Source organism: Salminus brasiliensis, chromosome 13, assembly GCF_030463535.1.
Source record: "Salminus brasiliensis chromosome 13, fSalBra1.hap2, whole genome shotgun sequence".
Lineage (NCBI taxonomy): Eukaryota > Metazoa > Chordata > Actinopteri > Characiformes > Bryconidae > Salminus > Salminus brasiliensis.
The window spans coordinates 24,623,059-24,645,892 of NC_132890.1; the positions used below are offsets into that span (position 1 = coordinate 24,623,059).

Consider the following 22,834-nt stretch of genomic DNA (forward strand, 5'->3'; position numbering starts at 1 on the left):
CGACCTGTTTTCTACACATTCAACAAGGCATTCACTGTACCACCTCCTCTCAATCTACGAACCCCATCGCTCACACCACAGGTATTTACAGCCCCATCATCCTCATGCGATTTAATCTGCAGGAGTCTGAAGTTACTACCACCTTAAAAGCGCATGGTGACACTTTTTTTGTCTGCTATACTAATGTAAATGAATTGTGTAATATGGTGACAATCATTATTATTATTTACAGTCTTTTGCAAAAGTTTTGGCACCCCTGGTCAAATTATGTGTTTTTGAATATTAGTATTTAAATAAGTTCACATTCTCTACAGACACACACTTCTGCACATTATAAAGCATCATTTTACATATTTTACTATTTTAATAACTGGATCATAATTTATATATTCCAAGATGTACGCATGCACACCAACGCGTACTACAGGGCCTTCCGTATAAACAGGTGGGGCTATTCTCTGGTAATAGAAGTTATCTAAGGTTGTTTCCTGTAGATTATTTGCTCTTATTTACACTTAGAACATCAACAAAATGTGTCATTTGGCCAGGGGCGCCAAACTATTTGCTAAAATAATGCCACATGGCACATTTTCTACAAAGAAAAAAGCAGGCCGAACACACTTCCTGTTTTCATTTTTTAAAGTTTATTTGTATTCTTCAAATACCAATTAATAGTGCATTCCTGGGCTTGCAGGTAAATGTAACCAGTTCTCAGGTCTTCCGATGTTTGATTGGAAAACTCCAGTGAGACACGCTCCCCCCAAGGGTCCGGGGGTGGGGTGGTGAAGCACGAACCATTGAGATGGTGGGACAAGAACCGGAACAACCAGAAGGTCCAAAGAGTCTCTCTCTCCAGAACAGGCAAAAGAAAAGGAAAAAGAAACCAGTGACGTTCTGTCTCTAGTTTAGGTGGGCGGGGTACCCTCACCCCTCAGGCATCCTACCTCTCTCTCACCCCTCATCTCAGATGAACATCCACTCGGGAGGTCAAAGGGCAAACCCCGGGCCCTTCAGACTGCAGACAAGAACGAAGCTATGACATCACATCAAAAAAAGGCAGATAAACCGAAGATCTTTAAAGACATTTACACAGGTACAAAGTCGCCCCCCGTTCGATCGTAAATAGACTTTTTTTTTCATAATCTCTTATATCGTAGTTCATTTCTCAGTTACTTTCTCATATATTTCATAAAACGATTCAGTAAAGTAAAGCTTTCCACGACTCGTTTTTTTACACAGCTGTTTCAAAACCACACATCTACTTGGACATTCGACGAACACCTAGCTCAACTTGACATCAAAGAAAACAAGCACAGGTCATTTTCCTCCACCTATCCGCTCAACCTCAGCGTTTGTGCTTTTGTCGTTGTCGGGTGACAACAGTCACACAGGCCTGTGGTGCAGCTCTCATCTGTAATTCTGATCTGTGTACTGGACTTTGACTGTGGACAGCCAGAACACAGGGACGGGACAGACGTGATTAACAGAGCTAATGACCAAGTGTCCATCGATGCATTAAAGTCTACACTTAAAAACTCAACTGTAAAAACATACAACGTAAAAAAAGACAGAAACATCCAAAACAACAGCCAAAAGCTGCCTGTCAGACGTTTGGGGACATCTAGCTGTTAAATATATGTTAAATATATGTTTAATACAGATAAGAGTATTCTGTTGGTAAGAATATATTTCATATTTGTATATATCCTCTCAACCTGGCTTGCTATACAGTAGGGGTGGCAGGGCATGGTCCAAAAACAGGGTAACAGATAACATGGGCATTTTATGCAGTTCAACACACTGAAGTACAACAAACTTTCAGTCACAGTCAGATATTTTCACAGCAACAAAATCTGCCAAGTTTGACAGCAGTCAGATCTATATTTCTCAAGATTCCCCCTAAAGACGTGTGTGTTCCTAACTCCCAGAATTCCCTCCTATACTCTGTTAATCATTCGGTCAGTGGCTGTAACAGAGCACAGCTTTAAGGTATATAAACAGCTCACAACAGTCCTTTTCACATATGGACTCAGAGAATCTCAGAGAGAGGGTCCAGACATTATCCGGAGTTGCCCTTTTGCACGTCTAGCGTACAGTCTGAGATTCCCTGTGTCAGACACGTTCTCACTACAGGAAATGTTGCGGTTGGTTTAGGCAGGCGGCAGCGCCGGTGTGGCGTGTGTACGAGGCATGGCATTACCCACTGTGAATTCAAAAATGTCCAACCCCTTGACAGATGCCACTGTAGATGAAGATAATCAGTGTTTTTCACTTCACCTGTCAGTGGAGTTCATTTTATGGCGTGTGTGTGCTCAGAGACTAAATGCAGCAGCTAGCAGCGGCCAAAAAGCTTTTTTCCCAACCCAAGGCGACAACATAGGAAAGGCCTAGAATTACCAGACCATGGCTGAGTTCAGTGAAAAGCTGCAGGTAAATCTGCCTGTAATTTTCTCAGGGGAGGAGAGAGAAAAATGCAGAGGAGCTTTTGTGAAAGAGAGAACTACCTCAGGACCCCATGTGTGAAATTGAATAAGGCTAAAGATAGAACTCCATAGTATAATTTTTATATAAGGTTTTATGGACAAATTTATCAAAAACATAAGACTGATGTGATATTAATAAACATAGTTCAGTTATATCATGCTAATACTGGCTGATGTATTCTGTAGCCAATAATGTGCCTCTTTTGAAAGCCAGTGTATAGATTTTGTATAGATTCAAAAACAGAATTATACTGAAATAACTGTAAGAAGGAACAGTAGGGATTAGCCCCTCCCTCTGTTCGAATAAACCCACCTATATAATATAATATTTCCTTAATTAAGATTTAAAAAAAAAAAAAAGAAAATTAAAATTTCGGGCAAAAGTCAACATGTGCCCAGACTTCAGACAGGAAATGTACTCAATACAGAAAGTTCTAGAAAGGTGCTGGAGAGCAAGGGAGCTGTTAAATTAGCAAGCACTTCACTTCTCAGGTCACTCTGTCCCTCAGCAATCCACCAGCAGTCACTCTGATCACATCACAAACACATCTCGCCAGCAACAAGGAGACCAAGCTGGACTCATCTTGGGTCAGGGTATCTCCCTCTCTCTTGCTTTCTCTCTGCTCTACATCTTATCCCTCTCTTCCCTCATCTAAATCCATGCTCGAGCGTCCCCCTGAGCCCCACTGACACAATTATCTCTCTAGCTGATATTAGGTCAGACAGCAAATTTCCTCTGTCCTATCTGCAGCTGCTCGCAGCCATTAATGCAGAAGGAGCGATAGATGCGTCCTGTCAGAAGTGTCTGCCTTCTTTAGGCATAGGCAATCTGATATGCAGGCCGTCCTCCGTTAAATAGCACAGCAGGCCTTTTCGCCATGCGCCCAGGATGGTCTGCTTTCAGCTCAAGACATGCAGTAAAGCTGCAACTGGCTGTTTTCGCGAACTGTAGTGACCTCTGAAAAAATCAATACTAAACAATGGCTTCCTAATGCCATCGGGAGCTAGTGGGATCGTTTAGCTGAGATTTCCTACTTTAGGTTTGCTCACTTGTTTTGGTATGCGACCACCAGCTACATGCCAATTTGGACAGGTTCATGAGTGAGAACCTAAAACAGCAAACCTGGACATCATTTATGGGTCCAATGACGCTAAATGTGTATTATATGTCTTCATATGGGCCATATTTTATTATGACACATCACTTTACATTGGAAATCAATACAGAATGTGATTAAAGAGCCCATATCACAGTTTTAAAAGAATGAAACGAGTTTGTTCATAGTTTAAAAACATGTCCAGTCCTCTCCAGCCAATATATGAAAACTAAGCTCCCACACAACATCATCATACATGCACCTTTTCAGCCTACAGCATTTTAGCCCCTCCCATTTTGGCTTATAAGGAGTGTTTTTACAGGGACTGCTCTTTTCCCCCCAATTTTCTCACTTTCATATCCAATTCCCACCCACGAGCTAACCCCCGTCACACAATGCTACCAGCACTACTATGGTGAAGGCTAGCATGTGCTTCCTCCGAGTCACATGAAGTTCCCCTGCATCTTTTCAAACTGCCACACAAACGTTAGGACTACAAAACCTGCACTGGCTAGCATTGCATTAAGTGAAAGGGGAGAGGGAGGCCAATTATGGTCTCTGAGACTCCCACTAATGGATTGAACAGGTGATCTCCTGATTACAGGGCCTACACGTAGACAGTTGTGGCAAAAGCCAATCAGAACAGAGATTTTTCACATATATCGTCTAAAAGGCACAGCAACAAAAACAGCCTATTAAACTAAAGGTAATCAAGGTATCCAAGGTACAACCACATGTCCTCAAAGGTGGACCTACACTCTTAAAGTCAAATGATTCAAATAAGAATCACTTTGGTTCCATAGAACCAAGTACGTAATAGTGATGCATAAGGGAAGAACCGTTTAAAGGTCTAAAGAACCTTCCCTTGATCTAAATCTCTATTCCAATAATGGCTGTTTAAGGAACCAGAAATGGTTCTTCTATGATAATTATTTTTTTTATTTTTTAAGGGGGAAAAATGCAAGAAAATGTGGGCTATGGGCCCTTTAAATATTACACACTAAAATCTCTAGCTCGGTCTGAACACTGTGCGATGCAAAACCAGGGGGCACGGGGGATGGAAGCCCGCAAAAGTCTGACACGGCAAAGGAAATTCAAGGACGACAAATTCAAGACATTGCTTCACAACACACCTGTTCACATTGGGACAGCAATTAGTTTTTTTTTTGGTTCTTTTTTTTTGCTTTTTTTTTTTGTTTCTTGGAGAAAGACAAACATCACAGACTTGCTTCAACCACTGATTGTACTGTACAAGGACCAGCAAACAGCAAAACTGAAAAAGAAAGCAAATAGGCATCAGAGGACGAATTACAAACACTTGAATTAGCCCTTGAATCAAAACAGTTCAGAAACTATGAAAATATGCCCAGATTAGAGAGAGAGAGAGACAGAGAAATCAAAAGAACAGAAAAGCAGGCAGGTGTGGATAGAGCTCAGCAGAATCCAGCGAGCTGGAATTGCATTCTGAAACAGCAACCTTTCGTTTGAGTCCTTCAGCGAGGAGGTGTGGGATGAGAAACGATCCACAACGGCCACCTCCAGCCCAGGGGTCAATTGCTTTATCATAGGCCTTGTGTTGCCTTCTCTCTGCCGAAGCACTGCGGCTTTGATATGTGTGCTCTTCTCATCTAAAGATAAAGATTGTGATCACACAGTAACACGTCCACCTCTCTACAGCTACTCCTCACTGCTTGTTCGGCCAGAACATAAGGTCCTTCAACAGGTCCTGCGCGAGTCTGCCGACGTTCTTCTAACCTTTGCTGTTCCTGCAGTTATAATACAGCACTTCTCTGTGAGTTTTACGGTCCTTCTCCTCTTCGTCGCGGGTTCTTCAGTCAGTACCTGGGAAACAGAAAGCACCGGGGTGGTCGGTTGGTTTTAAAGGGACAGATAGGACTCAGAGCGAGAGGAAGAGTCAAGAGGGGGCTTCTGTTCAGTATCTGTGCCGAAAGGAGTCCATCTTCAGAGAAGGGCACAGTACAGGGGTCCTGGTTGTCCATGTGGACGAGGGGAGCAGTAGGAAAAGGGGAAGAGATCTGTGAAGAGAAGTTTTGGGGGGGGAGATGGACAGGCCCGTTAACCCAAGGCCTCTTTGCCGGTCTCTCGCACCTGCTGACCGCTCTTACTCATCTTCATCTCTGTCAGCTGAATGTACCGCAACACGTTTGTGTCTGCAGAGAGCAGAGAGGGAGAAGAGGGACAGAAAGGGACAAAGACAAAGACAGACTAAATAAGACACACTTTTTTAGAAACTCTGAACCAGGTTTGAGGAATGAAAAGGAAAACCTCCCATAAGCTGGACATACTAGCTCACGCCTTTTGCTGTACATCACTAAATGGGGTTCTTTTAGGGTTCTTGAGTGAAGGCAATGGTTCTATATAGTACCATGGAAACTCAAAGAACTGTTTAAATGCTTAAATTCAGCATTTGTCTGGTTAAAAGGTTCTTTAGAGAAGTAGAAAACTATATAGAACCTTCAAAAATGGTTCTATAAAGCACCAATAAGGAAACTACAGCGCTCTTTAGGCACTGAACCTTTTAAGCATTTAAATGCATTTAAAATTATTCTGCAAGGGCTCTTTACAAGACCGTGACTCAAAGACAATAATACAAAACCATATAGAACTGATTTTGGTTCCATATGGCACCAAAAAGGGTTCTACTGTTGTAATGAATCTAAGGACCCTACCCAAAACCCTTTTTGCTTAGAATGCAGAATTATATCAAACCATTTCTAAAGACATTTCTACATTCTTAAAAGTTGTTCTTCAAAGGTTCTTTAGTAAGGGTCTATATAGGACCAGGAGAACTCAAAGAAGCAACTGGATGCTTAAAAAAATGTGTTTGTCTAGTTAAACGTCTCTTCATATTACAGAAATAAATACATATAAATATGGTTCTATATAGCACCAAAAAGGGTTCAAATCAAAGAACCCCTTTTCAGTACTACATAGAACCCATAGAAACAAATTCTCTGGGCAATTCTACCTCCTTAAAATGTTTTTTTCAGGCGGTTTTTAGGTTTTATTTAGAATCATCTCAAAGAATAATTTTCTTAAATTGATCTTCGACTGGTAAAACCTTAAGCAGATGGCTGTATAGAACATTAAAAAATAGTTATATGTAGCATGAAAAAGGGTTCCACTATCATTACGTTAAAGTTATAGTTATTTTGCTTTTTTGCTTACAGTGTAGAATCTACCCACCCAGAGAGAGCATGGCCAATTGTGCTCTCTCTGGCTCCGGCTGCTGATGTCGAAGCAGCATGACCCAGGATTCAGACATTTTCTATTTTACTCATCGCTTGTATCGGCCCTTCCCTGCTCCTCTGCTCAGTGGGCTCGGGGGTTACTTGTGAGTTAAACAAGCCTACCTGTGGGCTCGCGGCTCTTGGCATCGCGGAGGTAGCGCAGGGCACACTCGTAATCTCCCAGGTGGTAGAAAGCAATCCCGGCGCGGTACATGGCTTTAAAATGGTCCTGCTGATGACCAAGCACCTTCAAGCAATACTCCTTCACTCGCTCATAATTCACCAGCTCCGACTGCAGCAAACACGCTGGAGGGAGAGAAAGAGAGAGAGAGGGAGTAAAAGAGAGAGAGAGAGAGAGAGAGAGAGAGAGATGTAATAAACCACACCTCTTAAAAAACGGCTGATTCAAGAATTTAAGAGGCTTATGTAGGGAATCTGCAGGCAGCACAGATATTAGATAGTACCGGAGAGAGAGAGAGAGATAGAGAGAGAGACAGAGAGAGAGAGAGGGAGGGAGACAGACAATGAAGAGAGAATGGACAGTGATAATTAGACTGCAGGCAAGTGAGGGAACTGGTGCATGGAAAAGGGCAAAGCAAAACTATAAAAAAGGACAAAATAGATGAATCAAAGCACAGATAAAGTGAGAGAGAGATAGAGAGAGAGAATAAAGAGGGCAGAGGAAAAGGCAAAGGCAATGGCTAAACCATAGCAGTGTGAGGCCTGGCGGACCAGGGTGATTCCTCCTCAGTCGTCAGCTATACTGGAGCTGCAGTCTAAATGCTCTTAGCTTCAGTCAGACTGCAGATAACTTCATTAGCACGATGTGGAGATCTAATTGCACCTCTTAGCTTTCGTAAGCTAAGTGACAGAAATAGGCTAATAACCTTATCTGCTAGCACAGAGATAATGGAACTCACAACACAGCAAACACAGCGAGCAATGCCTTAGCACACATAAGAGCAGGCATAAAATGAGGTCCAATATTTTACTTTTTACATTGCTTGATATTTTCCCTTAAAAAATGGGGATGGTATTCAAATTCAAAGAGAAACTGATTTTAAAAGGTAAAACAAGACTAATATTTACTATGGCTATTGGTATATACTAGTATGTATATGTTCAAAGAGTAAAAAATAACAAGAAAGATGTTACACAGTTTGAGATGACTGACTGACTGTACAGTTTGATATTCAATACATGTCACATGTAGATATGACACGTTACATATGATTGCTTAGATAACTAGCTAGACTAGTTTTACTGTGGCACAAGTGGATCAGACACAGCAGCGCCTGTAGGACTAATTACACTGATACGACTACTTACATATTATTAGTTACATAGTTATCTATGACTAGTTCTATATATATGATTAGCTACCGAATTAGTTACAGAGTTGGGTAGTTACATAGATACTACATATATGTCATATATCTTCAAAATGATGATTTTACAGGAGAAGGCAAATAAATAAATAAATACATAAATAAATAACTAGATAGATAAATGATAATTCATTCCAAGTACTTTTGAGCATTTCTATTGGTCCATGCTGCTGGATTGTTTAAACACTTCTACGTCACTGCTGGACAGAGAATAGTCCACCAACCAGAAATATTCAGCCAACAGAGTCCTGTGGAAAGCGTGTGACCACTAATAAAGGACTAAAGGATGACCAACACAAACTGTGCAGCAACAGATGAGGTTCTGTCTCTGACTTCTACAAGGTAGGAGTGTCTAATAGTCTAATAGAGTAGACAGTGAATGGACACAGTGTAAAATAATAATAATAATTTTTATATATATTTACTGTATATAAATATTTATATACTGTTTAGTTTTATACTGTCTTATACCTAAACTCATACCTAAAAAGGCAACTTTTAGAGCACAATTCCTTTTTATTTGCATAACCCCATGTAATTTAATGTTTTTCTATCAATGTGTTTAATCAAGCAAAAAAAAACACATATATATTTATATATATATATATAAAGCAGAGTTGCTCTATGACCAAGTCTTTACAGAACAGTTACATCAGTGGAACTCTCTATCCTGAATAGGCCAAAATCAGAATTCAATTAATGACAGCGAGTTAAATCCTTCTTGTCCATTTTTAGACAATACAAGACAGCTGAAATCCTATTTCCTTCCTCATTTCCAAGTTTAATGAATAAAACATTAGAGTTCCTCAGCAGAAAAAGAGCTACAGCTAATTAATAGCTCTGTGGAATAGTAAAATTAGATGCACTGGCCCTGAAAGAACATCTGCACTGCAAATGTATTAGAGCGGGGGCTGCCAGGCAGCTGGCCACACGCTGTCAGCCCTGCATCCAATCACACACATTTATTTAAACAGCAGGAGAGACGTGGCTGGACCATGATGACAGGCTTAATTTCATATTTTGATTTGAGCTCATTGGCTGTGGTGAGTAATCTATGTGTGTCTGTGTGTGTGTGTGTGTGTGTGTGTGTGTTTGTGTGTGTTTAATCCTGATTTAGCTTTAACAGCAGTGGACCTCACCCCACGGGAGGTTCACTTTATCAGCTGTGGCTGAAGCTCAAGCTATTGTTATCATCGCTGTCCAGCCTTGTCAGTCATTCTGACACACTCAGACACACACACACATACACACACACACACACACACACACACAGTGTACCCCATGCTCCAGGATTAGCTGTTCTCCAATGCAAGCTAATTTTCCCTATGACCCCTAAGACCAAATTGATGTACCACATTCTGCAATATGCAAAATCAAAATCTAGTCAATATATCTAATGTTTTTCATTATGACTTCTTTATGAGCTATTATAACATGAGTAAACCTGTTTAAAATCATAATTGTACCAAGAAAATGCAAGCAAAATATGCAGGAATGGGTTTAAATCTTCTTACAACTACACTATATGGCCAAACCTCTAAAACCAGGGTTACTGATAGGGAGTTTGTCCCACTTTTGAAAAGGCTTTACACTAGATACTGGATCACTGCTGTGAGGATTTGATTGCATTCAGCCATGAGAGCATCAGTGAGGTCATGTACTGCAGATTCCACTCCAGCTCATCCAAAAGGTACTGGATGGAGCTCTATTACTCCAGAGTAATATATGTTTTATGTGTATGATATTTCTATTATATATGGGCTCAATATATAGGTTGTGTTATACTTGCATTACGTTTGTATGTGTTGATATTTTGCTGAAATATATGTCCAATCAGTTCTTCTTATACAGAAATGTCATATATTGCTATATTGGGAATATATTTTATATATTGAGATTGGGCATATATTTGAATATATATATATATATATATATATATATATATATATATATATATATATATATATTGTGTGCAAGTATTATGTATTGGACCCCTTTTTTAAGGGGTTCGTAAATATGTACGTAAACATATACATAATTATCAATTATAGTATATATTTTTAACATACGTATGATACATAAGTGAAAATAACTAAATAAATGACACATAAATGTTTGTATATTTTGGTTTATGGCTGAAATATATGTCCCATATTTGAAAATAAAATCTTGAATTTTGAGAAAGTTGGCATGTATGTCACACACACACATATATATATATATATATATATATATATATATATATATATATATATATATAGTCTATATATTTCATATGTGTATGATACTTCTATTATATATTTCTTAAATATATATGTTGTGTTACACTTGCATGTTCGTACGTGTTGATATTTGGATGAAATATATGTCCAATTTATCAAAAAAGCTGGCTTATATATTACATATGTTTAACATATGTCATATTTAAATTCTACATATTGCTCCATATCAGATTTACGTATGGGTTAGCACTGGTCATGGTGACCTTGGGCTCATGTGTGGCTGCTTCAGAGCATCCTATTTGATTACCAGTGTTTGTGTGCACACTGAAGTAGCTGGACTCACTAGTTAGTGTGGAGTGTCTGGATACTTTTGGACACATAATATGTAAGATACTTTGACTTGCCAAGAGATGACTGTTTTGCAGTTTGGGCCTGTAAACACAGCATTAGCGGTGATAAATGCATGTCCTGAATATCAGCACATAGTTCAGTGGTGTATCAATAGAGCCCTTTAGTGAGTCACTCAGCACTCAGTGCTTGGCAGACTGGCACAGGCTGACCCTGGCCAAGGTTAATGTCCGTAATACGCAGTGCGCAGAGGAGAGCAAAGCCACCCCTTCATCTCTCTCTCTCTCTCTCTCTCTCTCTCTGTTCTGCTTATCTCTCCATCTGCTGCTGACATTCAAACACTTCCCTGAAAGCCATGAGTCAGGGGCTATCAGCCACAAGGTGGGACAGAAAGACAGACAGAGAGAGAGAGAGAGAGAGAGAGAGAGAGAGAGAGAGAGAGAGAGAAAAGGGAGCCAGAGAGAAATAGAAAAGGGGGGGATAAAAACAGCGACTGAGAAAGAGAGAAAGAGAGGGAGGAAAAGAGTAACAGTGTACTAGTAAAAGAAAGTGGGGTAAACGAAAAGAGGGACAAGGAAAGAGAGAAAGGCGAGAGAGAGGAGATAGAAGATGAGGAGAGGGGATGAAGAGATGAAAAGAGAAAGGAAGAGAGGAAGGTGAGAGAGATGTGAGGAAGGGGAAAGTGAGATGTGTGAGAAAGTGGGGATAGCAGGAAGAGAGAAAAAGAAAGGCGAGAGACAGGTAAGTAAAAGGAGAGAAAAGAGGAGCGAGAGAGAGAAAAGGGAGAGAGGAAATATAGCGCAAAGAGGGGGTAGATAAGGAGTCTTTGTGAAAAAAGTGAGGAGAGGAAAGAGAGGAAAGTAAGAGAAGGAAGAGAATGAGAGAATGGAAAGAGAGAGAAAGAGTATTAGTGAAAGAAAGTGAGGAGAGGATAGAGATAAAGGTAAGAGAAAGAGCGAGGAGCAAGAGAGATAGTAAGAGAGAAAGGTCAGAGAGATGTGAGGAAGTGGAAGGTGAGAGGTGAGAGAAAGTGGGGATAGCAGGAAGAGAGAAAAAGAAAAAGGAAGGTGAGAGAGAAGTGAAATGAGAGAAAAGGGAGAGAGGAGATATAGAGCGAAGGGGGGTAGATAAGGAGTATTAGTGAAAGAAAGTGTGGAGAGGATAGAGAGGAAAGTAAGAGAAGGAAGAGAATGAGAATGGAAAGTGAGAGAGAGCGAGAGAGAGAAAGAGCATTGGTGAAAGAAAGTAAGGAGGGGAAAGAGAGGAAGGTAAGGGAAAGAGAGCGAGGAGCTGGAGAGATAGAAAGAGAGAAAGGACCAAGAAATAAAAGTGAGAGGAGGAGAAGGAAAAAGAGAAGGGGGAAAAGAGAAAGAAAGAAAATGGGGAGAATAGAGATAGAGAGAGAAAGAAAGAGAAGAACACAAAAGACAGGGGGCGAGAGAAAAAGAGAGAGAGAGAGAGGGAGAAAGTGATGATAGAGAAAGAGAAGGAGACAGAGTGAGAGTCACTGAGCTATAAAAGAAGAGGGGAAGCAACAGATCCTGAAGAGATCCTGCTCGACACTCTGCCCTTCACTGTTCCTTCTCGACTCTTCACCAACTACATGACTGCCTCTAGTCTTCCCTCTCTCTCTTTCTCTTCTTTGTGTGTCCTCTTTCTTTGTTTCCTCCCCAATTCCATCCCTCTCACTCATCTCTCCCGCCCGCCGACCGCGAAACACCCTTAGGGCTGAACTGTCTAAGTTTCGTGACACAAGACCTTCAGATGAGGGAGGGGGGTGACACACTCTCCAAGCAAAACGTTACTCAAGATACAAAAGCAGTTCTTATTGCTTCAGTGGAACAGCCTGCACACACACACACACACACACACACACACACACACATACACACATCAGCGGCTGTATGATTTGCAACCAGCAGTACTGACAGGCCAATTCTACTGGGTTGTCCATGGCAACAGGGCCATATTTGACATCCTTATTGAGTCCCTTATATTGCTAGACTCACAGTTTCACACCCCTGATAATGTGAACACCTTTGCTGACCTGATACAGCAATGCCACAGAAGAGCCACCTTTGGACCCCTCAGACAGCTTTTAATGGATGATGGTTTATTAATCATTTGATTGAGATACAAGAGTGTGAAGAACCTTCAAAGAACAACCATAATGGTCCAATATCTAGTGCAAGGCCTTCCCACTAGAGTAAGCTTCGGAATGAGAAGTTCAACCATAACATTAATACCTTCTGCTTAATATTGAGTAGGGGCCCATGTTGTGCTGATACAACAGATCTGAGCATGGTATGGACTCCAGAGTCCTCTGATTGTGTCGTGTGGTATCTGGCACCAAGACTTCCTTTAAGTCCTGTAAATTGTGAGGTGGGGCCTCCATGGATCGCATTAATGGTGCCCATGACCCTGCTGTCGGTTCACAGGCAGTTCCTTTTGTTCAATCTACTGCATTCCAGAAACAATCCATAATATCTGCCTGGTGTTTTGGAGATGTTGTGACATAATTTGATCATTTTTAATGTTTTATTAATGTTATGATTGATCCTAACATGGACGTGATGCTTAATGTGTCCACATACTTTTGACCATCTAGGACAGACAATTAGACAAACAGGAAAAAGACAGTAGGTTCTTCAGAGAACTTTTCTTTGGTAAATGAGTTTAGAATTTAAAAGAACCTTCAAGTTGGTAAAGAACCTGTGCGTCATCTGAATGTTCTTCACATGTTTACAAATGTCTTTACTTCTTCAGTGAACTGAAAGTGGTTCTTCTATGGCAGGGTTCTTCAAATCCGGTCCTGGAGGGCTAGTGGCCTGCACAGTTTGCTGATTTCCTGCTCTAACAGGTACAAATCCTCTAGTACTTGCCAGGTTTAGCAGGTGGGTTTGAGCAAGGGAAGCACCAAACTGTGCTGGACACTGGCCTCCAGGGCTGGGTTAGAAGAACCTTGTTATTGCAACATCCATAAAAGAACCACTGTTGTAAATAAAATCTGTGAGGATGGAAGAACCTTTTCATAGTTTACCTTGCCTATGAAGAATCTAGACCACGTTTCGTCCCCTAGAACATAGAGCCAAGAGAAGAACTCCTAAGGAACTTCTTTATTGTTAAGAGAAAACCTGTTAGATCCTTCAGTATGTGAAGGTTTTTGGAACCATTCGAAGGTTCTTCAAACTTACAAACCTCTTTTTCAAATATACAGTACCAAAGGGTTCTTTGTCTTTAGCAAAAAAAATAACAACCTTTTTAGTAGAGTAGGGCTGCAACAAATGTCAATTCTGATAGTGGGATCATTTATTGATTATTGAAATGAATAGCAATCAATTGCTCAGATTATGAATAGCTTAGCGAGCAAATTACTCTTCTGTTGCTATCAGCTTTTAAATTTAGCTTGATGCCGTTTTACACAGTTGCTAACTAACAATGAAGACAATAAAGATGTCTTTTTCCTACTATACTTTTCTCTATTCACTTTTTTAATATCTCAATATCAAAATAAGATCTAAATAATATATCACATTTTAAACCAAGAATGTGTAAAGTTGCAGCAATAAAATACATATATAAGTAAAACAAATAATGACAAGTAAATGAGTTTATCTATAATTTGTCAGATTAACAAAAAAAGCCCACAAAAAAGGCCACAAAAAAAGCCACTCGTAACCAGCTAGTTGGTTGGCTCTTTTTGGTGAAGGGCAGGACTGTAAACAGACGCCATGAATCCCATTCCTGCTGCATTTCAACCAGTGACTGCTTTCCTCATTTATAACGTCTCTGAGTCGACTTACTTGTAGATTTCCTTTCACCCTCAGCTAGTGTCCAAATGGGACACCCATACCTCACAGATACAACTCCACCCGTTACTCTCCACTGACACCCCAGAGTGATGTCCCTGCAGATTTCCGGCCATATTGCCTATTTCACAGCAGCTTTGTGTCGAGATTGAGTGAATTATTGCTGTCAGAAGTAATCGTGGCAGTAAAACGGTATTCCACAGTGTTATGGTGCAACTTCCATGGCCCACGTACATCCAGAACCGCTCCCAGTTAGCGTAAGAAACATGCGTGATGACATCGGAAACTAATTTGATTGTCGATTTTAGTCGATTAAGTTAATTAGTTGTTGCACCCCTAGACAGATAAATAAAATAAGGTTCCACAAGGAAATATCTAGCTCAAGTGGTTTTCCTTGAATCTGCAGAACCATAACCAGACAGTAAACCATTTATTGAATATACAGAATCATAGAGCCTTAATTTCATGAGTAAACTATGAGAAAATTGAAGTAGGTCTACACGATCATGAAACATCTGACATTTGAAATATTCATAATGCTGTTATTTCAGCTGTGGTCATCCTTAGTGTCGCTTTCTCAGCTGTCCATGTCCTGTTATGACCCCCAGTGGGTTCCGCAGTAAACACCTGTCAGCTTCAATCTCACTCTCCCTCCCTCTGCCATGCCAGTTTAGCCACCCAGAATGCTGCTGTAGAAGCCCCCACTGTATTCAGTTACACCCCATAAGGGCCTAATGGATCCTAACTCTTTTTGCGAAGCTCTGATTTTTCTCTGGCCCTTCCTCTCTCTTCATCCAAACCTCAGTGTACACACACAGAGCACAGATACACACACAGACACTGCTGCAGACTAATTTATCACACAAATGGATGGGGCGTCACAGTGCGGATCCAGAGAATTGCACTTAAGTGTGTGTTGAGTGGCCATGCGAGTGTAATAACAATGCCGTCAGGGGCCGTTCAGTAATGGGCCCGCCACATTTTCATCTGCAGCTCTGGCCAAGACTGCAACACAACAAGACTGGGAGTGGTCATCCCACCGAAGCAAAAAAAACAAGCCATCCAAGAACCAAGCTCTAAAGTGCTCCAACTTTATGAAGAAGAATGGATCGATGTGTTTCATATTTAAGGGAGGAAAAGTTGGCTGCACCGCCCTCCTCCACATCCTGCCCTCTACATCTACATGAGGATGCAGAGATGCACTTGAGTTTTCACCCAGAGGAGCTTTATGTGTGATATAGAGCTGTAAATCGATACACACAATAAGAAGAAAAAAGTATGTGGACAACTATTCCATGACAGTTTGGGGGGGCTTTCTTTTAATTTCATCATAACATGTCCATGAAGATGGACATGTCTCATGTGAAAGAACTTTGACCCTACTGAACACCTCTGGGATGAACTGGAATGGCCTCTGCGAGCCAGTCCTTAATGCCCAGCATCAGCACCCTCACTAAAGCTCTTGTGGTAGTAAACTCCCAGATTGATGGAACAATATTTAGTGGAAAGCATTGCCAAAAGAGCAGAAGACAGTTCTGCAGTGAAGACTATGGAATAAGATGCTTCATAAGTGCGTATAAATGTGAAGTTTGACAGTCCACATACTTCTGGCCACGACAGGGATCATCTGGGACAGTGCATTACTGTGATACATATACAGTATATGCTAGCAGGAAAGGCAGAAAAGCAGATAAACAGCTAGCCGGGCAGATGTGCACTCGTAAAAATAATAGTGCGAAATAGAAAAACCATGAACTGTCTTGCATGCTGTCTTTGTTACAGGCTGCCAAAGGATCCTTTCCATTGGTGGGTACGGTTTTACTTAGGAGGCCAATCAGGTCCCACATTACTTTCCATTGGTGGATGCGGTTCTATTTAGGAGACCATTCAGGTCCCAAATTTCATCCCATTGGTGGAGCTGGTGGTAGGTGGTAGGGTTGGCTACTGTTTCAACAGTGGCTATCTCAACAGTCTCCATGGTGTATGTTGTAGAGATTTCTGTTATTTCTGCTATAGAAATATTGCTTTACAACAGTTTGTAAGTTTGTAACTGATCAAAAGTTTGATCATTCATAGCAGCTTTACCTAGGGAAGCACCAACTTGGTAGTTTTTAGAAAAGGCTGGCAGTGGCCCTTGTAGTGACTACAATGTATGATACAAATAAAAAATACATTGTGATGGTTTTTCAGCATAATGTCTCTTGTGGTCAATTGCTCTCCTCTTTGTCTACACCTTCCACACCACCTTCAGGTTTATGTCCTCCACTCCCCTAGACTAGGCCAAGGGTCATAACAAGAACCAAGTTTGGAAAAGAGATGTGTGAAGAGCCATTATGAAGTTGAAGGAAGCTTCACTTGATAAAAACGTTCTGGAAACAATCCTTAATTTGTATGAAGCATGACGGTCAAGCATCTTTTAAAACTATAAATGGCTTCTCAACACTCCCCCCTCACACATACATTTTTAGATGTAGTGTTTGACTGTATTAGTTGGATGCTAGGTAGATATCCAGACAGATGCATGTTTGAAAATAAAGCTTTAGCCTTTAGAGAGGCATGTTTGAAAGAGATGTGTGTAAAGTTGAAGGAACCTCCTCTTTTTGTGTGAAGAACTGTTTAAAGCTTAACAAACCTCAACATAATCCAGAAATTGGTACAAAGCCTTTTCATGATGTGTAAGACCATTATAAGGTCCTTCAAACTCGCAATCTCTTAAACAGAGTTCTTTAAGAAATCAAGGAGTGGTTCTTCTGTGGTATTGCTGTATCCTTTTGGTTCAGTAGAAGTAGATGAAGGAACCCTCTACAAGTGTTTTACCTTGTATTTGAAGAACAATTTAATGTATATATGGAGCCTTTCCCTGTACAAAGAAACCACTGAAGAATTTCCTTCAGGAAGACCGTACAGATTATCCAGATTTCCCCAAAATCAGGACTCGTATACTTGAAAGTCACCACTGGTTAATGGACAATTAGAGTCTGGAGAGCTGGTCCTCTAAACAGGTGTGGGGACAGCGGAGTGTATTGGCAGGACTCTAATTGCAAATCCTCAGCATTCCCCATCCTCCTGTGCTTCGAACATCTCAGATGGGAAATTATGTAAAAAGCCCTTTTATCCCTTTTAGTCCTTTTAACAGAGGTCAGTGTAAGATGGTGAACAGAGAGATGACAGAAAAAGTGAGGGAGTGATAAAGGAGGGGAGGTGGGGTGGTCAGACTCAGAACTGATGATAAAAAGAGCAGAAAAGGTGAGACGGTTTAGAGGCCGCAGGGAGTCCAGGCTAATCGATCGTAAATGCCCTCCTCCTGCAACATCTATCTCCACTGAACTGAATCGGTCCATCTCCATCACACGACTGCTCATTCTCCTCCCTCATCTATACCCCCCCCCTGTCCAGCTCACTGGAGGGCACTTTTCCTCTGACAGGTCCAGAGCACACAGCAGCAGGAGCACTAGTGGAGCTAATTTAAAACCAGCGTTTGCGGCCCCTGATCACCCTGCTGTCACTCAGGCAGTAATTAGTTCTCTAGGAGCTTAATGGCCAATGCAGGTACCCATCATTCCATCTGACGCTTCCCCACTCACTGCGTCCTTCTTTCACCCTCTTGACCTAAAAGCGCCTCTGGCCTGAGGTTCCTGCTGCATTTATCTCAACAGTAAAACGTAAAAGACCAGGTCTTCAGTTCAAACCATTAATGGCAAAAAAACTTGCTGATTTTTCTCAGTGCCACTATGGGGTTTCTAATAGTAAACAGTAACGTACTGTAATTGAAATCATTCAACCTCCATTGCAAACAAGCATTCAGCTGTTTGCAATAAACCTATTAAGATCAATTTAAATAGCTCAACACAACTAATAGAACAATTTGTTTCTTCAAATTCAACAGTGGGATAATTGTCCTGTTGCATGGTCCAAACATACATAAAAGTCCACCAAGGCCTGGTTTCAAAAAAAATCCTGGAAGAATTTGGAGTGGTCCTCACAGTCCCCTGACCTAAACCCATAGAAAATCTTTAGTGGAATTTAAAGAAGGTGGTTGCAGCACACAAAGCCATTAATATTAGTGAACTGGAGGCCACTCAGAAATGCTACCGGAAACTTGTGTATGGCTATGTGGTTCGCTTGCAGCAGGTTACGAGTAAAAGGGTACTCGGCTAAGTACTAAAGACGCTCTTCATGAAGGAGTTGAATAATTCTGAGACCGCAGTTGTCATTAAAGGCGTCCTGTAGTATCTGGTGCCAAGATATTAGCAGCAGGTACTTTCAAGTCCTGAAAGTTGTGAGACCAGAGGTGCCTGTAAGCCTGTCGTCAGTTCACAGTTGGTTCATTTTGTTGGTTCATCGGTTGTCCACTTTTGGTAGATACTGACCACTGTAAGCCGGGAACACTCCACAAGACCTGCCTGATGTTTTGGAGTGCCTTTTTTAAACCCAAAGAGCTGCCACCACTGAATAGAATCTGGCTTACCACTGCTGATACACAGTTAGGGGTGTACCTTGAACCAAAAAGCCCAAAGCTTCGCTGTAGCGACCTAGATGCAAAAGGAAAGAAATTGTGAACAGTTTTAATATTTCAACCCTATTGTTTCCAACCTGAACCAGAACTACAACACCATGTTGGAAGGAAGCACATGTTAGCTTTCACCCTCTTAGATGTGGTAGCATCATAAAAGAGTCCCAGCTACAGGGTGAGAACTGGATATGATGAAAATTGGGTTGTTGGTTGTTTTTATATGGGATAAGAGGCGGATACTGATCTGGAACTGATCTACGTTTCATGTTTATATGATTCATAAGATGTAACGCTGCGATCTCCAAAGACAGGGCCAAGGATAGGGCATTATTTTTAGGTCTAGTGCACTGACACAAAGCACTGATCCATGAAGGCCCTACTTTGTGACATAAGGGTTTAAAGGATCTGTGGCTAATGTCTTAGTGCCAAGTACCACAAGACACCTTCAGAGGTGTTGAGGAGTCCATGCCTTGAATGCTCAAATCTATTGTGGTGGCACAAGGAGGATCTACTCAATATTAGTCAGGTGGTATTAATGGTATGTCTGATCGGTGTTTAGTAAACAGGCCATAGCCAAAACAGTGCACCGTATAGTAGAATATGTAAAGATTTTAACCAAATGGTTCACAATATAGCAAATAGGTCATAAAGTCATTTTTGACATAGCCCAAATCTTTCACGCTATAGTCAGAAACTCTGTAATTAAATCCATATTTTAAACATTAGTTACCTCAGTGCTGAGTGGCAGTTTCTATGCTGGATTCGGCAGCCTGTTGCTAATGTGCTGTCACTCAGTGCACTGTGGCTTGAAGGACACTGCAAGGAAGAGGAAAGCTGTCCCTAAATCACCAGGCCCTGCCTGCAGCTCTGTCTCTCTCTCTCTCTCTTTCCATACTTCTCTCCTCCCATGGCCTTGCTCTCTCAATCCATCCATATCCCCCTCCTCTTTGATCAGTCCACCTGTCAATCAAGCACTATTACAAAGTAAAAAAAAACCCTGTCTCTCTCATCACCATTTTTGCTTTCTAATCTTTTAGTACTTTATTTTACCATCTTCATATTTGCTTATTATGAGACCCTTTTAACCTCTCTCTCTCTCTCTCTCTCTCTCTCTCTTTCTCTCTCTCTCTCTTTCTCATTCGTTGGTAAATATAATAAGTGCTCTCCAGTGTGTTATTAATAGCCCAAGCTGACAGCCATGGCTGAACTACTGGAGTGAGCAGAGGCTAAGGTCGCAGTCATGCTCTGCCAAACAACACCAGTGTTGAGGCTGCAGCTGTGAAAGGACCTTCTCAGACCTGTCTTTATTCACACCAAACTCAAAACTCTGTTTTATCCCAGTCCATGTTCTGCTCAGGAACTAAATCACATAATCTGAAAATATCACGGCAGGGCATTACTCGCACAAACTGATCAAATCTTCAATATCTGACAGAACTGAGGCAATATTTGTATCAATGATGTTATTAAATATTAAAATATAGCTGCTTGTGGCTAGTTATGACACTCTCTTTAGTTTGCTAGTGGATGTGAGGCTACTCCAATATAGAAAACCTGAAAAGGCCTGCTAGACTAACACACCTGCTAGCCAGAGTGGGCGTCTGTTAGTTGATGTAACAGAACTGGTAGTTAGTGTCTTCAAACCTTCAGGGCTAAAATTTTAATAAATTATCATTATGTGTCATTTTCATACTTTGATTCACAGTCAAATTTGGATTGCTGGTAGAATTTTCTTTGGATAGATTACTTTAGGTTCTTTGTAGATGAACACCTTTCCCCACAATGACATCTAGCCTAATCTGAACCCTTTTCCTAAACCTAACCCTAACACTGTCCTTCAGAAACATAATCTGCACACATGGGCTAGCAAGCTGGCTAGTTGTAGTGCTGGCTAACAGCAACTGGCTAAAGGCCTCGCCCAACACTGTTACTGCAATGTTCGCCCTTTTCATGTCTTTAACATTCTAAAGTCTTTCAACGTTCTGAGGTCTCTCCACCGCCTCCCTAATGATTACACGTGTCTTTACCTTTCATTCAGCTTCTCCTCCACAGATCTTTGCCTTTTTGCCTGTTTTAGTGGCCTTCCTTGACAATGCATGTAGTTCAGCACATAGCTCGAGCCTGATACACAGTGTCTCCTGCCCCTCCTCTTACCCTGCCCTGTGAATGAGCATGAACGCCCCTGTTGTTGCTGACTGGCTGGAATAGTATTGTGTTTTCCATTTACTGAGCTAGGGCTGTAGTATGAACACTAGATTTCCCCCGCATGCAAACAGAATCTAAATGAATGGAAATCGCATACAGTGCCTTTAATAGCTTAAGCCCTGTGTGTATGTTCTGTGTTTTTCTATGTCTGTCTGGATCTCCATTATGGGCACATTGTGGAAGCTGTATCAGTCCCAATGTCTTACTTCAACCACAGCCTTGAAGCTTCTGAGATCTGGTTCAGCTACTGTGGGGAAGGGTACCTTTAGGTTTAGGCGAGGCAGCAGCATTTCTTTTGGATATTACAGTATGTAACTCCATGGAAACCACCCCCCAGAGGGACAGTATTATAGAGAGTGTGTGAATGTGAGAGTGTGTGACTGGTGCAGTGATGATGGCTCACACTTCTCTTTTTCCACTAAAACTCCCACCTCTCAGAAAGCAGGGGCTCCACCCAGAGCTGTTATTATTATGCACGGCAGCCGTCGACGGCAATCACTGCGGCTTTGCTCGTCAAGTGCCGACACGCGCCGACAACAGTTCGCACGCTTTTGTGAGATCAACTGGAGGATTTTCCTCTGGTTCCGTTAGCTTGTCTTGCCACGAGAGAAGGGGAAAACAGGTGTTTTGCTCGCCTGTGCTCTAATTGCGCTCCCCAAATGGCTCTAACTCCTTCCTTTCCTTCATTAATTCTGTCTTAGATAACATATCATTAGCAGTACATTCAGAGAATATGTCTTTGACCCCTTTAGGGTCTGTATCGTACAATTTTTCTTAGATGTATTTTCCCCCGAGACCTACTTATGACATTGTGTGTGGGTTTATGTACCAGAAACAGATTAGTAATTAATTTTAAAATAAGTATTTTCCAACCTTGCTCTTAGAATTACTGTTACTTGGTGTTACTGTGCAATCAGGACTCATATATACCCTTAAATATAAAAGTGCTACAAAGGATCCTTGGATCAAATCTGTAGAAAAGCTACTTTTGGTTCTATAAAGACTTAAAGTAGTCACAAAAAAAGTTCTCTATGGAACCCGAAATGGTTCTTTGTAGAGTAAATGTACATGAGTTCTGTTCTCATTGACTGTACTGTATTGTGCCTCATTAAAAAAGCAGTCAAGGCTGAAAACCTCCTAGTTACTTTAGCATGAATGGGTGGGGCTAAACAGCCATATGCAAATATTTTGGCATTGTGACATCACAAATACAATAAATTACAAATGGGCTGTTTTTGCTGCTTAGTTTTCCTTTAGGGGCTGTATGAATTGGGGGGCTCTTTCACAACACTCATCCACAATATGGGTCCTTTAATTTCCTTTTCCTATTAACATCTGTCTACATGTGCTAAATGTCTATGTTGGTCATAGTAAAATGGATCAGTGAAATTGGAGTTTTCTGTGAGCTATGGCGTGTCTATCATTGTATAAAAGAAGCTCCATGCTGCCTTTATTGTTGGATGCACTCTGAGCAAGGGACGCAGATCGGGTAGCCAGTAGCAGTTTGTACTGCCCACA

At 41.2% G+C, this 22,834-nt stretch overlaps 1 protein-coding gene across 1 annotated transcript in view; it reads right to left on the reverse strand.

Annotated features, from left to right (window-relative positions):
- Positions 1 to 627: 627 nt before the first annotated feature.
- ttc9b (tetratricopeptide repeat domain 9B) overlaps positions 628 to 22,834 on the reverse strand; it is a 41,389-nt gene continuing 19,182 nt past the window's right edge. The window contains exons 2-3 of the mRNA XM_072695677.1: positions 6,955 to 7,137; positions 628 to 5,751 (exon numbers count right to left, since the gene is read on the reverse strand). Of these exons, the coding sequence (XP_072551778.1) occupies positions 5,657 to 5,751; positions 6,955 to 7,137 (278 nt within the window). The 3' untranslated portion in view covers positions 628 to 5,656. The remainder of the gene's footprint in view (positions 5,752 to 6,954; positions 7,138 to 22,834) is intronic.